We start from the raw sequence: 19,033 nt of genomic DNA, 5'->3' as shown, positions 1-19,033 counted from the left end.
TTGGTGCAGTAAAGGGAAGTTGTCTATAATGAGGGGGTGCTATCTCAACCCCCGCACCCTTACTTTCATTTGTGGCCTCAGTCAGACTTTGCCGTTGTTATTTTGAAAACCTGAAAGAGGAAACCCTGATTGGATTTTTTTTCCCCAAAAAATCTCCAGCAGCATTTGAATCAATTTGTGTCAACAGGCCATTAAACAGGGCTCTGCTCTGTGATTGAAAATCCTGTATGCAAACTTGCAGGCGTCTGTGGTTTCAGACTCTGGGGGAGCTTGCATGTTTGTTCCTGAAAGGCAGCAGCTCTGTGTGCCACAGCCGCTGTCTCATTCACCTTCAGCTCAGAACTAGTTTTTGATAATTCAGCTGTCAGTAGTGTAGTAACAGTGAATGGAAATCTGGGAAGGGACACAGTAAACAGCAAAGTATTTTGATTAGAGGAAAACTGGATCAACTTTTGCAGAACTTTTGTGTTACTATTGAGTTTTGCACAAAAATACAAAACTTGGACAGAACGCAAACCTTTTTAGATTTGGTTCAGTGTTCAGATCATTGGGTTTGGTTGGTCTAGAATGGCATATGAAGCCAACTTGCATGCAGGACCTTCTGTGGCCCTCCTTCAACTGAGTAGCTAACTTCAGGTTGAGCTCCCTGCTAACTTGACTGGAGTTAAAATAATTAAATTGTGCAGCTCTTCTAGACTTTCCAGTAGTTATTATCTGGTCCAGATGGATCAAACCCATTGTGACTGTGATTATGCAGGGTTGTAATTTTCAAAAAATGTATCCACTGTTTTACAAATGCTTCTTTCACAATGGAAGCTTATAGGGGGAAAAAAAAAGTCTTTTTGGGCTGCATCAATCACGTGAGGGACATAGTGGCCATTACACGGTTTGACCACTATGTCAAATTGGCTTCAAAACCCGGCGCTCCCCCTGGGGGCTGAGCTTATTCTTTACAGGATTGCAAGCGGCTGGAGCCAGTCTCAGCTGACATTTGGTGAGAGGCGGGCTACACTCTGGACAGGTTGCCAGACAATCATGCACGCTCACATTCATACCTACAGGCAATTTGCGGTCGCTAGTTAACCTAACCTGCATGGCTTTGTGCTGTGGGACAAACCAGAGCACTCAGAGGAAACCCACGCATGCAACTTTCTTGCTGTGAGGTGACAGTACCACCCACTGCACTGTCGCTTAACTTCATGTTAGATAACTTACAGACTCCATTCCAAAAAAAAGATGTAACACTGCGTAAGACATAATTAAAAACAGAGTGTAGTGATTTGCAAATCCTTTTTGACCCCCCCAAATAGTCAGTTATGTACACGCCTTCGATGTCTTTGCAAGTTGTAAATAAGCCCAGCAACCCGACACAGAAGAAAACAAAATACCACGCTGTCACCGTCCTCTGGCTCTGGTGTCTCAAACATATCTGGACAAGTCCAATAAAGCTGCTAAGTGGAGCGTCCATGTTTCAGGTTGTTTTCAGGTCACAGTGGTGTTTGACACCGAGACAGCGGAGCGGACACACCCCCAGCATTTCAGAGCAAAAAGAACTGCTCATTTTTTCATGATTTTGAGACCAAATTTTATATACTTGGCAATTTTTTTTAATCATTCAAATGTGGCTTTGTGGTTAATAACATGTTTCAGTGGATTGACAAACTCAGAACAAACATTTATTGTTGCTTTACAGGATCATTATGACGTGTCTAACGATAGACGCCAAGCTCAAAATAAAATTCTGTGAAGTGTTCTATCACTTATTCTCAAGTAAATTAACCAAATCAATAAAACATTTTGCATTTTGCCGCAACACCTTTGGAACAAAACACCAAAACTTTTATTGTGAAATGCAGAAGTCGAAGGTTTTCTTCCTTTCCACCAAAATATTTCTTCCATGTCCCCTCTTGAGCTCCCAAGCACATGCAAATGACTACACTCGGAAGATATAACATCCCACATTCAGCATTTTGACATTATAACATAATAACAACTGGTTTATTGGAATAGCAACGGCAAATTGAAAAAAATAGACCACTTTTTATTACCTTTCCCACAGAAATAAGAAATTCAGCATCTCTGAACTGCTTGTGGCTTGTTCATAAATGAATCTGGAAGGTTTTTATAAAACCTGCAGTTATCTTGGTTATGTCACAATGATTGAGTGATACCATACCACAGAGATGTTGGCCTAATGATGTTACAGAGGTACATGGCAACAGATTTCCATTTCTTTCTAATGTTTGGTTATGGCTCATTGTTCATTCTGGTCCCATGGGGGTCTGTACCTGTAGCTTCATTGGGTTTGTCAGCTTCGAAATAAATCACTGTATCCTGTAGGTGCAGTTATCCGCTCCCTAAGGGCATCTAGAGGCCTAACTTTTCAGTTCTTTTCAGGGGAGATGTAGCCTGAAGTCAAGGTGGCAGTGCAGAATAGTTGCTGTGCTTTGGCTTCCCAGCGAAAGCCTGTTAGTCACTGTGAAGTAGCTCCCTGTCTAAAATTCCGAAAATGAAGCTTGTTGAAATCTGAGGTTCAATTTCCCGGCCTGTTATAACTGTCTTTCATTATAATGTTCCTGCTTCTCCCACGGGTGCTCTTGAGTGACAGCAAGTCATTATTTCAACTACCCCCGTAGACTTTTCCTGGGCTGAGCTGAAGTTTGCCGGGAACAGTTGGTAAACAAGCCATTGAAATCTCCAACTCTGACCCGTCTTCTTCCTACACATGTACCGCAACTCTGTGGGACTTCAAACTGAGCTGTGCACAAGACGCTTGGCCACCACAGGGAGTCTATTGTGTGCAGCTCCAAGTCTGTTCCCACACAGTGCTGCCGTTGCTGCCACTGCACAGGGATTAAAGAGGCTGAGGAGAATGCCCCAGGGTACACAAGTGGCACAGCAAGAGAAGGTGTAAGGCAGGATAAGGCTGCGGTACAGTACTGCGATAAACATCCCGAAGTGGTCAGTGGGAAATGGTTTGACACACTGATCTGCACACAAGATGTTGTTTTTACATTTGCTGCTGCATGGTTTGAGAGCAGATTTATGTATATCTGAAGCCTACACATGCAGGATTAAGAGACGATGACGCTACAGCACAGGCATGAGGGAGTGTAATTACTAAAACATAAGGCTGAGAAGGGAGTGCACAAATAATTAAAACGCGTATCATAATCACAACTTATTTTGCCAGATCCAAAGATGTTAATAAGAAAGATTTTCTGCTTTTTGCAAAGTCCCTGGCCACCAAATTAAGCTGTAAGAAGGAAAAAATATGTTTCACCACAGAGGAATCTTTACACATGGTCCTATCCTCCTCCACTCCCGGATAACAGAGACTGGGAAAAGTTCTGAAAAGTAGGGATGCACAATATTATCTGCATGTCATCAGTATCTGGAGATAAAGGCTTTAAAATGATACATCGGCATGGACTCAAAATGACAATATTTCTGCTGATATGATGACATTTGTGAGTGAAATCAGGCAGAATAAGAGTGATCATAATGCCCACAGCATTGATGATACATTTATGTTTGTTTGAACAAGCCAACTTCATATGGAGTTGTGAGAGTTTTTTAGCATACTGCTAACTTAAAGGATCACTTCACCCAAGAATTGGAAGCACATCTTTTTCCCCTGGCCTGTAGTGTTATTTTTCCATCTAGATAGTTTTGGTGTGAGTTGCAGAGTTTTGACGATATCAGCTGTTTGCCTTCTCTCCAGTATAATGGCACTAAATGGCACTCGGCTTGTGGTGCTCAAAGTACCAAAGAAATGCATTTGGAAAAACTCAAAACCAATGTCTCTTTGCCAAAATTATGACTCGGTTGCTCAAGGTAATCCACATACCTTGCTGTGAACAGTTTCATGTAGGAACTACTTTCTTTGTAGTAGACAGAAAGTAGTTCCGGTAGATATTAAAGTAGCTCTGACAGATCGTACTGCAGAGAGAAAGTAGTTCCTACATGAATCTGCTCAGAAGAATGTCTGTGGATTATTTTGAGTAACATGGTCATGATTTTTGGAAGAAGGCAGACGTCTATATGGCCAATATCACCAACACTCTGCAACTAACAAAAACAAATCTATCAAACCAGGCTCCAGTTCAATCATACATATCATATATTTCATATCATACCATTGGAGCCACACATTACATGTATCATGTGTTGAGTTTTGTGTTTGGTGTGAGGCTCTGTGTGCCTTCAGCAGCCAGGTTGGTGTTGAACGCTGCTCTATTGCCCCTGATTGCTCTCCTCTGTGTTTGGCTGTTATCAGGCAGAGCCAGCCTGGTGCTGGTTGGCCCAGATTCACAGTCTTGTGGCTGTGCTGCCAGCAGGGCTCCACAGCCTCACCACAACACCTACAGAAGAACGCACTGCTATACAGTACACATAACAGCTCTCGACGGATAGTCTTAGTGTTGCTTATGCTCAGAGCAGAAATACATGCCCCATTATACCTTTTAAGAACAGTTTGCTCGTGTTTTGTTCAACACTGCATTGTGTGGTAGTTCTAAGGCTTTGCGGTGGTGAATCGTGGTGTTTGGAGTGTGCGGTGGGCTGACAGGAGGCTGTGACCTGGTTTGAATTGCTCTTTGAGATTTATTCAGTTAAATTTATGGAATTTGTTTAACTCGCCTATGAGAAAGGAGCAATTGGATTGGCTCAATATTGCAGAGCCGGGTTAGCTGGCGTGCGTACCTTGCTGCCTTGCGCATTCATTTAGAAATGCCATCTAAATGTCAGAACCGGTCACCATTAATTCTCTAATGAAACAATATTTCATTAAATCATGAACTCAAATGTCAAAAACGCTTGTATTCTTTCACTTCAGATTTGATCGAGTGTTGGAAAATAGCAGTTTAGCTGTTTAATGGCGAAGTTATTCCAAAACAATGCTTCTGTTTTTGTTTTGTCATCTCTACAGTATAGGCTTTCTACTGGGGGCCAATGCAAACCTATACTGTAGGCCTCCTCAGAGTGCTTAGATGTGCCTCTTAGATAAAGAGAGCCTCATTTAAACGTGATTAAATGAATCGGCTCTATTGCATTTGAGGCTTGTAGAAATCCCATTTAAGATACAGCAGCGCAGAAACATCTTTCGCTCTCAGCCATGATTAGATTTTCATGATAAACTCTTTCAATGTCCTCTGCTAACGCATTAAACTAGCAGTTACATGTGTTCCTTATGCACGGCCCTCACACCATAAAAGCACGTTGTAGAAGAAATTGGAGGTGAAGATGTCTCACCTTGCTTTATTGTACCTGTTCCCTTCATCAGCGATAGTTAAACTAGTACCTGAGGCGATGGACGCCTTGAGAATATTATCACAGTATGATTAGTATTGGCTCGGTGGCTTATTACAGGAAGCCAGGGGTTGTTGTGCTCAGAATCCTTATCTAATCATTTCCTCGGACAAAGAACACACACGAGAGGTGATAGGGCAGAAAACAGGGCGTAAATCATTCATCAGTGTCCAGATTCCCACCCAGCATGTTACTACTGTGTGGAAAATACTATAACCTTGGCTGTCACCCTCCCTCAGGGCTTTTTCGCCACCTTTCACGCTTTCTCACAAAGCTCCCTCCCTCAAGACCCAGAAGTTAAAAGCTTCTGTTTTTTTGCGAGAATCTGAATGAGAAGGAGTCCAAGTTATGTGCAGTGCAGTTCAGTTCGGCCTATTTGTGGCAGTGACATATAGTGTTTTTTTTGTTTTGTTTTTTTTCTGAATACGAGCAGGAGATGTGGGAGTCCTGTGAAAATTCGCAGCTCATGTGTGAAGTTAGTTGAAATTTTTTTTTCACAATAATAGAGTTTTTGCTTCCTTTCTATTCAATAGATACAACTCAGAAAAGAACAGATGGGATTAATTGGTAATTTTTTCCTTGTGCTGGAAAATGAGAGGCGAGGTAAGCGGGAAAAATTTGTTTGCATGCAAGTGCAAAAGAGCATAGAGGTGTCTCACAGCTGATGAACTAATGTGGACTTTAATGGGACAGTTCACCCCAAAATTAAAATACATTTTAGTTTTTGAGATATCGGCCACAGAGATGTCTACTCTCTCTCAAATATCAAAGGACTAAATGGTCCAAGTCCTGTGTGGCACCAAACACCAAAAACACATTTCAAACCAGTGTCTCTTTCTCTTCTAAAAGTCATGACCCAGAAATTCAAGATAATCCCCAGACCTTGATGTGAGCAGTTTCGTGTAGGAACTGTTTTCATTCTATTAGAAACAAAGTAGTTCCTGTTGATTTTACTGCAGACAGAAAGTAGTTCCTCCATGAAACTAATTTCTTATGTGTAGATCCGTGCTCCATAGATGATGACGTTTTATTTATTTTAATTAGGGATGCATGATACGGATTATTTTTCAGATGATCTCAATAACCAATAATTTGCTTTCTTCACATTTTTGTATTTTATTCCATTACTAACAAATAAAATATCACATTTTTGGCCCTGATATGTATCGAGCACAGTTTGCATGTCCTCCTCGTGTCTGTGTGGGTTTTCTCCAGCATCTTCCCACAGCACAAAGACATGCAGATTAACAGGTTAATTGATGACTTTAAATTGTCCGTAGGGGGGAGTGTGTGTGGTTGTTTGTCTCTGTGTGTCAGCCCTGTGGTGGGCTGGCGACCTGTCTAGGGTCTACCCCGCCTCTCGCCCAATGTCCGCTCCTCCCTGCAACCCTTCAAGGATAAGTGGCTACTGATAATGAATGAGTAATGAATCCCCAGACTATATATACATATACATTATATAAATTTCACAACCTTAAATGTGGTTCTCCAACAGGATATTTCACAATTATGAAGAACCTTTATTGTCCAACATGACATTATGAAACTAAAACTGTAAACTTTCACAGGTACTTTTAATAACAAAGTGAAACTTTACTGTTGTCTGCTTTACGTTCTACCAAAAAACAAATATTATTACCACTTTCAGCAGAATCTACAGGTCGGACTGTAAAGATCCAACAATTCAATATAGCGCCTCCATCAAATGCTCATAAAAGACAGATTAAAAACAGAAAGATCAAACTTCAAGTTTCAGAGGCTGAGATCTGACTTTTAGCCTCCAGTATGGGTCAAGAAAGCATCAGAAACATTGGATCCTATTACCATTTCCCATGATGCAACCCAACACATCATTTCTCCATTCCAACTCCACTCCAATATTCTGCTTCCATACATATTTGTTGGTTTTAAGGCTTTCAAAAACAACATTTTCACTGCAGTAGTAAAATTAGCTGTCCTGCTTGCTGTGCTCAAAGGGAACCGTGTGTCTGTATCAACGCAGCAGTCTAACAGCACCACAAATAACATTCATGTTGATGAAACTGACAAATTATAGTCATTAAAGAAAGGTGATTTAATAAGAAAAGATTTACTCTTTTAATTGGATTAATCACTTTATTCAAATGGTCTGATGATGACAGACATTTAAATTTTAATTCAGAAACCTCAAAAGAAGCTTTGAATGTAAAAAGAAAAAGACATTTGGTCCAGCCCTATTAAGCCTGGATAACCCAGATGACATCATCAGGGTTATTTTGTCACACTCCCTCCACAACCACAGATGACATTATACAGCTGATTTTTATGTGTAAAATGAGGGGACTGCCCCTTTCAGAAATGCAAAATCATCATCATGTTGTTTGTTTTATTTTAATTTTCTGGATATATTGAATATTGCATCCTCTTGGGTTTTCCCCATATTAAAAGTTGTCCACTGTAAAGTATCTGAAAACATGCTTTCTTGTCTCTCTCTCTTTTTTTTGGAACTGCTTTGCTTTACTGTTTTTATTTTTACAGGACGAGCGCACACCAAGTAATGTCTCTGTTGCTGAGCCAGTGCTGGCCAGCTGGTTTAGAACTGTTCTCCCTTGAGTGACTAGGTGTTAAAAAAAACATTTCTGTGGACTCATTTATAGTTTGCTTTATGTTGTGCACCTTTTTAGACTTTGACTGGAACCACTTCTGGTCGTGGAGTCACTTCGTGGACTACGTGCAGTGCGTGCTGGCCTTCACGCTGGTGGCAGCCTACATCACCTACCTCCTCCTGGACTCCGCGCTCTTCGTGGAGTCTCTGGGCTTCCTGGCCGTCTTCATTGAAGCAATGCTGGGCACACCGCAGCTCCACTGCAATTATCAGAACAAGTCCACTGAGGGCATGAGGTACGGAGGCAATACTGAACATCCTAGCTTGTTACATTCACGTGCACTGAGAATCTAGGGGTTTTTGGGAACTTTTAGGGGCCACAATAGAGACGGATAGAAGAGCTTTGAGTCAGACCACGAAGAGTTACATCGATCCATCACATGATAGACTCCTTAGCCAACTGAACTACCAGGATGCTATTTTACTCCTGTATTAAACAGGTTACAAAAGCATTGAAATATTTTCTTTTTATGTTTTTGGTTTTCATCGACTGCAGTAAATAACCAGTCATACAATCAGTCGTCCTCAGACTTATTACTTAGTCACAGGATCTCAGACAGTAAAGTAAACAAGTTTAACCACAGCTGTGTTTCTCTAAATATGCAAGCAGCTGTTGTCACAGTGTGTTTCATGTACTCAGATACTAGATATGCCTGCAGAAAGTCTGAAAATGACTCAACACAAAACTATCTAACTAACTGATAAATGATTTACACCCTGTTTTCTAAATCATATTGCCAGGCAGCTATTTGGACTGCAAAATGAATCGCAACTTTTGTGGGAATGGAAATTTTTGCATTTCACTTTCTGTGAAAAAATATAAAAATGATTATGATGTGATTTTTGCTGGGGTCTGTACCTCATGTTCCCTCACGTCTGAACCGGAGAATGTGATTGGTAGGCAGAGTCATCTGTGTAGCACCACAATGCTTCATTTATAATGGTATGTTGTGACACATTTTAGCTTTTATCAAAAAATTGCAGCTCCCACAGTTTGGAATGTGGCCATATTGCGATAATATTTCAATTAGCTCTTCAGCCCTGGGGTGATGAAACTGACGACAGTGCAACACTGAGCAGTGCTAGAATTTCACACTTTAGACAGCTCCCTCCAGAACCACAAATAACATTGTACAACTCACCTTTATGTGTAAGATTAGTGGACTGCCCCTTTCAGAAAAGCAAAATCATTGCCATGTTGTTTTTGAGTATTTTGGATATAATGAATTTTTATCCTCAAGGGACCTGGATCAAGTTTGTTGATTCCCAAAATTCATTTTAAAGTGAAACTCTTTCACTGTGATGTGTCTTTGCATCACCATCTTTATTTTTACAGGATCAGTGCACATCAATGAATATTTCTGTTGCTGTGCCAGTACTGGCCAGCTGGTTTAGTTTTTTCTCATTAATGGTCTGCTTGAGTCGTGCACCTCTTAGACTTTGATTGGACCACTTCTGGTCTTGGAGTCGCTCTGCAGTGTGTGCTGACAGAAACGCTCCTATGCGACACTATGCAGCACTAGGATATTATAACTGAACTATGACCAGGACACACACTTTTCCTTTTCACTGACTGTGTGCAAATTAGATGTTTTCACATCACAGCCGCAAGTCTCAGAAGTAAAAGAGGAAGCTCATGTGGGCTGGTGTAGGAGTTGATTGTAGGGCGACTGTTCTGCTCTGCAGGGGCCCTGGACTGACACTAACCAGGCAGCAATCAGTTACTCAAGATAACCCACACACCTTGCTGTGAGCAGTTTCACGAAGGAGCTATTTTCCTTCTGCCATATGCCAACCATATCACTGCGCAGAGGGAAGTGTGTGCTCATGACAGCATTTGATGTAAACATAAATGGCGTCCTCCTCAGCCGAACTGTAACCTCTAGTCTGTGAGCAGACGTGTGCGTTCCTTGATACGGTTGGTGGGTGTAGTTCAGTAGTAAGAAATTAGTCGCCGCATGAAACTGCTCACAACAAGGTCTGTGGATTATCTTGTGTAACTGGGTCATGACTTCCGCAAAGAGACATTGCTGTTGAGGGTTTTTTGTTCTGTTTTTTTGTTTCGGTGCTTTTGAGCCTCACAAAGAGAAGGCCGACATCTCTACGGCTGATGTCTCCAAAGCTCTGCAGCTCACATCAAAAACAATCTAGATGGATAAACAGCACTACAGGCAAGAGGGAAACTTTTTGATTTCAGGGCTGAATTTCAATGTATTGTTTTCAAGGTTTAACGAGTGCTTGGATTTTGGATAAAGTGCTTGAAACTGCTCGAAACTGTAATTGCACTATTTTCTTCTTTACTTGCAGACAGCTGACAGATTTTGAAAAAAGAAACTTTGTTGTGTTTTCATTTAATTTGTCACCCTGTATAATGCTGTCACAAAGCATGATTTTGGTTGTTTATAGCACAATAATATCAGATTTAATTTGATGAAGAGAAATAATCATTTTGTATACAAATATGTAACTTACAACGTAAAGTGCTGGAAAAGCTTAAAGTGCTTGAATTCGACTTTGAAAAAGGTGTAGGAACCCTGTGATTTTGGGGTGCACTGTCCCTTTAACATTAACCCCCAACCCGAGTATCTTCTACATCATTTCAAGTGCTTTCTGATTGGTTGGCTCGTACACGTAGGTTGTAGCAGCCATCACGTTGTGGGACTTTGCTCTTGAATTTGTGACTGTCAGAACGAAGCCGCAGGCCGTCTCTGGTCGTGTGGACATGTCTCATGGCATGGACGCTCTCAGAAAGCCGAAAGGTTATTTACTGTCACTCCTTCTTACTTCCTCAACTATCTGAAGTACAATTTACCAACAGTCAGTCAGACGGCAATCACAACAAAGCTCGTTTGTGTGCCTGATTAATGATAATGTCTTTACCGTGATGAGTACTGCTTTATTTATGAACATCACATCCATCACACGCAGTGAGGGTGTGTTGTCCTGTAGCACACACTCGTGAGTAATGGCTCCAGATTATATTGTCTCACATATGATCATTAACACTGACACGTGCTTATTAAGTATTTCTGGCACCTGTCGACCAGGCTGTAAGGACGGAGGGGCTCCTGACAACTATTTATTATTGCTAACATGACAATTTGGCCTCTGAAGTTTCTCTGAATATCGATGCGGTAATGAGGTGTTCTGCCTCGCTGTATCTGTTGCTGATGTATCATTTTGGCTCATTAATGTTGATTTGCATCGAGTCTCAGGCTGTAATTAGACAGAAATAGATTTTTGAAAGTATATACTGTTTCAGAATCACGTCTACCAGCTTTACTGATTTTCAAAATAAAATACAACATTGCACTTTTAGCACCACATGAGTAGAAGCAGATACAGATAGTAGAAATAAGATAAAGAGAAGTGTTGAATTTGTGAAAATAATTGAACAGATGAAACTGATATTCTGAGTAATAAAAGACTCGCAAGTTTGAGATTGTCCACAGAGCGCGCAGGCCTGATAAAAAGCTTCCTCGCAGTGTGTGTCCTGCCTCAGAGCAGTGTGTGTGTGTGTGTGCGTGTGTGTGTGCCCCCCCTCCTCTGCTGGTTGGCTTTCTGCAGCAGACAGATAACAGAGCTCCAGCAGGGCTGCCTGTCCACTTAACCGGCCATGACAGCTCCCACGCTGGGCTTTGCCATACCCTCTCTGTCCCATGCCTTATTTATTTTTGATTTTTTTTGTGTGTGTGCATGTGTGTTTGTGTGTACTTCCTACCCACCCGACACTTTGTCTACCATCATTGTCCACCATGCTGTCCCCAGTACATGCTGACAGGATAAGTCCACCCTCAGTTACTCTTATATTTCTAAGTCCAATGGATTATTTCATGATAAGCGTGTTTATCTTACATTTTGTAATCCCCACTTTCCATGATGTCTTTACCGTCTATGTGGTTTCCCAGACTTCATTTTAACAAACCTGCAGACAATGGTAACAAACATGCTCTCAGTCAGGGTGGACATGCTGTAGCCTGCAGTGGATGATATGGATAAAATCAAATAACTGTTGGTGCTTTTAGAAAAATATTAACATAGTGAGATTTTTTGATAAATAGTCATCAGTAATGGAGATATAATGAATAAAAAAAAAAAATAGAACAGTCTGGTAAGTTCATAAAATTCAAATCAGAAAAATGCTGCTGTAATGCCGCCTTTAAAACCAGGAAAAGACAACACTTCTGTTACATTATAAGATTCTAATTGGCTGCAGGGTGTCCATTAATTCCTGATTTACTGTGCTCGGGATGCTTTACCAGTGAGACAATCAACTCGAGCGATATAGTATTTTCTGGTGCATTTAGAAGAACTGAACTGAAATAATCATTTTGAGCTTGTACATCAGCTGTAAAGTGCTGGAAAAGCTCGACAATGCACTTTGAAAATGCTTAAAAAGTGTTTGAAATCGACTTTGGAAAAGGTAAGAACCCTGTTATGACAGTGTAATGACAGCACACCTCTTCAAATAAGCTCTTACCGCGTTTTGTATCAAGAGTTTTGAAATTTAAACTCCAAAGCCCCAAATTAATTGTAAAACACTGTAATCTCCAGGCAGCATGAAGCGTCAGGTTTCATGTCAGTTCTTTTGTCTCCCCCTGCATCAGATTCTGCAGCCATCAGCCGGTGCAGATAAAGCTGCCATAGAAGGCAGAGGACATTGTCATTTCCAGCTCTGTTTATTGTTTGTGTCCTCTCCTCCCTCTGTGCGAAACCTGTTGAGTCTGGTTGGCTGTTGCTAGGTTACTTTACCTCAGCACTCCGTTCAAGGTTCCTGTGTGTGTGTGGATGTGTGTGTGTGTGCAGGGATAGGAAGCAGATCCTATAAAGTGAGGATGTTTTGAAAGCTGTGCAGTTTTTAGAAGCAGTACATCTTAAAGCAGAACTTCGGTGCGGGTTTGTTTTTATGTTGACGGTGTGTTGAGGCACCCAGAAGTAATGATTGGGGAAGAAATGAAAACAAATGTGCGTTTTGCAGAGACAAAAAACAAACCGACAGGAGCAGTAAAGCAGAATGCCCTTTCCTGTAAGTGTGTGGAACAAAAAAAACAACATTAGATCCTGTGCAGCACATCCGTGTGGAAAAACATCAACCGACTTCCTCCCAGTTAATGGGCCGGCCAGTGTGCCACCACTCCAACTGGCAGAACAATTGTAACAACAAGTGTCAGACTGCTTCCAGTTCTTGCATGCTCAGACGCACAGTAGGAAACTTCACCACCCTCCCAAGTAGGCAGGGGATGGAGTCAGAGGAGGGTAGAAGTCGCCAGTAGAATGAATCATATTGGATGTCCCGGCTGTGTATACACACACCAGCGCTGCACCGTGACACACTGTCAGACAGGCAGCAGCAAAGCAGCTTTTAATAATGCAAGAGTCAGGGGGAAGTGTGATGAGTCCTGCGTTGGAGGTGTTGGTCCCATGAGGACGTGACTGAAGGCACTTATTATTTCTCTGATGTTAATTCTCCCCCTGGGCGTCTGTTAACCTCACTGATGCTGTTTGACACCAGTAACTGCTCTGTTACCATAACGGGGCTGTAGAGGTTTGCATTAATGCCACCTATACTTTGTTTGTGTGTGTGATGATCACGGTATTCCCTGTATCATCCGCCTCTCTATTTTCAACCCCCAGGGTCATTTTACCACTCTTCTTCTCTTAACCACTCAAAATTCTCAATAATCTTTGAAACAGTAAATCTGTGATTTCACTAGGATTGACCTCTGATACTCCCTTAAAAATGCAGTAGGCCTATTGGGTATTGGCAGGTATGTACTGATTCTACAACATCCCATTTGTCTGGTTTTTTCCCCTAGGATGGTGAAGTCGTGCTGTGTCTTTTTTTTCTTTACTTTTTTTTCTAATGGTATCATATCAGTATTCAGTATCAGCCAATGTGCAAATTCCAGGTATTGGGATGGAACAGATGGTATCGAACAGCTCTACACAGAGGTAGAGAAAAGTATGTTTATTATTTCTAGCCAATGAGCAAAAACGTTAGCTCTGTGAGTTTTGTCTGAAAGCAGGGTCTTCAGTCTGAAATTTTGGGGCTAAAGCTACTGATGTATGTCCAAGGCAAAAAGCCAGCATCCTCACCAGACGATGATTTATGTAGAAGACATGCACATAAAGAGACAGTGCTCTTCTTGTATTCCAGTGTACAGCTAGTTCTGAGGGTCTGCAACCTGTGGCTCTGGGGCCACATGCAGCTCGGATGTTTTTGTAACATTTTTATTTCCATTTATCATTGTTGCAGGCCTACTCCTACAGGAGTTTTGAGCCCAACACAAATTCTTAAGTTCCTCAAATGTTTTGTTGAGATCATTTACTTGTCTTTTTCTTTTTTTGCATTTTAGAAGCCAGAATATGTATTTAAAAATATTAGAGTAAATGTATTGAAGTGAAGATCAGTGATGTTACATTTTTTTGTATTTTGAATTAAAACCTTTTAATTTTCAGCCACCAAAACAATGAAAAATCACAGCTCATTGTGACCAATTTTTCAAATATATATATTTTTTTGAAGTTCTAAAACCCAAAGAATTAAGTTCATCTAAAGAAGAAAAGTAAATCGTCTCAACTAAAGATTACAGGCAAAACTTAGTTCATTTCAAAAGTCAAAAAGTTTGGCAGTACAGTGCCTTGAAATTTTGAGTTGTCACCATTTTTTTTCACAATGTAAAGTGATTCTCCAGCTTTAAAAATATGTAGTCTATAAACGAAAATTTTAAAAAGGTTTTTATATTTTGTCAACTGAAATGTGTATCATGGCTCGGTGCCTTTTCCTCTAAATTTTGGCGGTGACTAGTCCTCTTGAGTCTCAATAAGCTCTCTATGAATACCAAATAAAAAATAAATAAATAAATAAAAGAAAGGTCTTCAGAGAGAATTTAATAGTTGCAGCACCAGGCAGACCTTTTCCTCTCTCTTTTTGGCCAGAGATGGCTCTTTTGATAGTGAAGGTTGCAGACCCCTGAGCTAGTTATTATCATAAGTAGGATAAGGAAAAACAATCCTCTTTGTATGCTTAGCTTACCGCAGGCTTGGACATATTAATGTTTGTATTTTCAAACAATGTTTTACTTTAAGAAAAGAAAAGAATTTGAAGATGGCAATTTACTGATACAAACTGAATGCTGTCCCAAGAAACTTTGACCGACTTTGCTGGAATTTAAACTTCTACAAATCCAGTAGACCAGGACAGAGCTAACATTAAATCACCTACTACACAGTGGATGTGTCGGTCCAGAACGAGTCTTTTTCTGACATATAACCTTTAACCCTAAAAAGTAATGCTAGCTGGAAGTAATCTCAGTAAGATAGCCATGTCAAAGCAGAAAAACACTATTTAATCATCAGTTTCTTGCACTTTCTCTCTTGTGGTTGTAGCTTTGAAAGGCTTAAGACTGACACCGCTCCTCAAACTATTGAGATGGAGAGTATTGCTCTCACTACAGCTCCATACACACCATCATAGCGTGTGGAAAATCCCCAGATTGACAGGAGAATTGTGTGTGGGTGAGAGGTTTAAAATGTACCACTTTGTGATTCACTCCAAAAGTATCGGCTATATGTGCTGTTCAACAAAAACATATGGTAAAATTAAATATAATACCTTCTTATAAGTCAATACGACTGCTAGCCTTTCTCAACAGTGCTGATATTTAAAGAGGATCTTGTGAATGTACCCGTCCTCCTCCTCAGTCTTGCCTTATATTCCCTTTGGCTCAGGACACCGTGTTGGATTTTGTTTATTGTCTTTTCTCTCCTTCCATCAGTTCTTATTAGCACAAACTCAAGTCAACATTTTTACCAATATTTGGCTTAAAAATGTGTTGCTCTCTTCCTATTTGGTGCCATAAGACAAGCCAGTTCTTGTGCCTTGCGCATCTGCCCAAGAGCCTTGCCCTTTTTGCAGACTCTAGTTATTACGCTGCACTCTGAAGCAGTTATCAAGCCTGAACTGCTCACATACACTGACTGGCAGCCCAGACCTCTCATTTTACTGCTCATCCAAACAAAGGACAAAGGTCATTACGCATTGAATTGAAAACAGAAGTATCTGACAGTCATAAATTCTGGATATGAAATGCCGAGTAGAGGCCCAGAGGCAGCCTGTGTTGTTGGGAACAGGCTTGTTTGCTGCCCATAATTAACTGCAATAATTTGTCTCAGGCATTAATTTGACTTTTTAATACGTTTTCAAGCATTTAATTTAAAAGTCAAACAAAATTAAAAAGCCCCTTATGCTGGCTGCGTTGCTATGGCCCAGTTTTTAAGTTCTGCAATTATTGTTTTCATCAAAGTAAATTGACATAATTGAAAACTTTTCTTGAATCTTCTCAACCACAACGAAAAAACAGTTGAGATGCTGCGTAAAACATAAATAAAAGCAGAATCTTTTGATTTTCAAGTCCTTTGCAACCCATATTCAATTGAATACAGTTACAAAAACTGCTTAATGTTCAGACTTTATTGTTTTTCGTAAATATATACTCATTCTGAATTCGATGCCTGAAACACGTTTCAAAAAAGTTGGGACAGGAGCAACAAAAGAGTGGGAAAGTTGTGGATTGTTCAAAAAAAAACCTGTAAGGAACACAGGTAAACAGGTTCATTGGTAACTGGTGACAGTATCATGACTGGTATTAACTGCTCATCTTCACAGGCAAGGATGAGGCGAGGTTCACCTCTTTGTGAAAAATGTTGAGTTTAAGAGCGTTTCTCAACATCTCACCATCTACAATCCAGAATATCGTTAAAAGATTCAAAGAATCCAGAGGAATCTCTGCACATGAGGGCCTCTGACCTGTGATCCCTCAAGCAGCGCTGCATTTAAAAAAACAACATGATTGTATAAAGCAGGTCTATTCAGTTGGCGGCTGTGGGCGGAATCCGTTCCTTTAACAACCTTAATCCGATTTTATTTAAAGAACCTGCTAACACTTTAGCTTTATGGAGGTTTTACATTGTTTATTAGAAGATCATCGTGTTATTAGTAGTCTAATTATCCCATTCATTGATTTTTTTCTGTTGTTAAGGACAGAGATACTCAAGCTGTTTAGGCAGAGAGAATTTAGGAGTCAAACTGAATGAATTTATATAAAAAGTTGTTAAATACAACATTGTATTTATTAAAACACACACTTGTAGGTTTACACAAGTGGATTTTTTTGCACAAAATGTTTCTTTTCCAATTGTGAAAATAGATTAAGTGGAGAAAAATATAAAAAGGTGCATTGTTTTACACATTTAAATTCCTAACTTTACTGATCAGACATAGGAAATGTAATCGTCCGGTCTCTCGGTGCTTTACGTTTTTTTTAAGTCTGGCTCTTCTAAAAAACTAATGGTATAGACCTGGTGTAAAAACTCCAGAAAACTGTCGCTGCAAATATAAATTCAAGTTAAGATTCTAACAACTTCTATAAACACCGTCGATTTCTCTGGGACCAAGCTCATTTGAGATGGACTGAAGTGTCCACATTTCAGATTATTTTTGGAAATCGTGGACATTGTGTCGTCCAGGCTGAAGAGGAAAAGGATCGTCCAGATTGTTACCAGCACCAGGCTCAAAAGCCAGCAACCGTGATGGTATGGGGGTGTGTTAGTGCCCATGGCAACATGGGTAACCGTCACATCTGTGAAGACCACGAAGGTTCTAAAGATTTGCAAATCATTGCATTCTGTTTTTATTTACATTTTTAAACAGCGTCCCAACTTTTTTGCAATCGGGTTTCAAGTTGAAACTGGATTTGGACCGAAGTATCTCAGCCAGTGCTACTGTAAATACTTGAAGATGGATATTTTATGGGGGGCATTAGGCCAGATGTATGTGCGGTGTGTGGGGGATGAGAGGGTTTTGAAGTTAATAGTTTTCAAGCTGCTGCTGCTGCTATTATTAGACATCTTGAGCTGGGAGAGCCAGAGTTACATGCTGATACTGACCAGCCGGCCATAAAACAAATAAAATACAACACACAGACAAACACAAAACAGGGAGATGGGACATCCAGACAGCCAACTGAAGCCTTATAAGGTTTGTGGTCTTGAGCTGCATCCCAGTATGCTAGATAAGAGTGCCAGAGCCTTATTTAGCCTGCAGGCTGCTGTCCACACACACACACACACACACACACACACACACACAGAGCCACGTGCTGAGATGGATCTGTATTGACTACTGATGCTGCCGGCCCGGCCACCCCTGTGGCCAGCTGCATGGTGCTGCAGTGAGTAGCATGGCGGCAGAACAGAGCGGTTTTGGCTCCCTGCAGCTGGAGAACCTTAGGATCATCTGTCCAACCCATCCTCCCTCCATCTGCTCACATCACTCCGAGGGCTGCTTCCTCCTTATCAGAGGAGATGAAAATGAATCAATATCTTTCTCGTCCTTCAGGGGGAGAATCCCACTGAGATTTAACAGTCGAAGGGAATCTCATTTTGTGAGGCAAAGGAGTCTGTGTTTTGTATGCGATCTGTTTTTTCTCATTAAAAAAAAATGACACATAATTCAGCGAAGGCAATAGACAGAACTGATGGTATAGGCAAGGACCATGAAGAACTGTAAAATGAATTTTTAAAAAAGTGGCATTTAATCTCAAAATAAAAGAAAAATTAATATAAAATTACTTGTTTATCGTAAAGTGCAACAGCCCAGACCCTCAATATCTGAAGACAATTGAACGATGAGTTCCAGCAAAGGCATGGCGAGGGTTTCAAACCTTAGATCTCTGCAGATATGTGTAAAATGATGCGTACTTTTCCTTCAATATCTCCAGTACTTTGTGAAATCATTTCTATATGAGACTATCAGGGTACACCCTCACAGTCTAGTTTTAAGTTCTCTTTTAAAGGACAGGTATGCATTTTTGTGTATGACACATATCTATATGTGTGTATATTTGAAAGAGTTATCGCTGTTGTTGTTTCTCCTGTCCATACTGCCACAAAGTGTGTTTTCCATTCACATGTTTTTATGTGTATTTTCAATTTGGAACACCAAAAACTCAGGGAGGAGAGCAAGCAGCAAAAGCATCAAATCTGTGTAGAGCGACGAGGAGTAAGATTGGGTGATGT

At 40.6% G+C, this 19,033-nt stretch overlaps 1 protein-coding gene across 2 annotated transcripts in view; it reads left to right on the top strand.

The window, feature by feature from the left end:
- slc66a2 (solute carrier family 66 member 2) overlaps positions 1-19,033 on the top strand; it is a 38,875-nt gene that overhangs the window by 12,041 nt on the left and 7,801 nt on the right. For both annotated transcript variants that reach the window (XM_084739688.1, XM_084739689.1), the window contains one exon: positions 7,974-8,190. In XM_084739688.1, coding sequence (XP_084595814.1) covers positions 7,974-8,190 — 217 coding nt within the window. The remainder of the gene's footprint in view (positions 1-7,973; positions 8,191-19,033) is intronic.

Source organism: Lutjanus erythropterus, chromosome 16, assembly GCF_056507025.1.
Source record: "Lutjanus erythropterus isolate fLutEry1 chromosome 16, fLutEry1.hap2, whole genome shotgun sequence".
Taxonomy (NCBI): domain Eukaryota; kingdom Metazoa; phylum Chordata; class Actinopteri; order Lutjaniformes; family Lutjanidae; genus Lutjanus; species Lutjanus erythropterus.
This window is presented reverse-complemented; position numbering and strand designations above follow the sequence as displayed.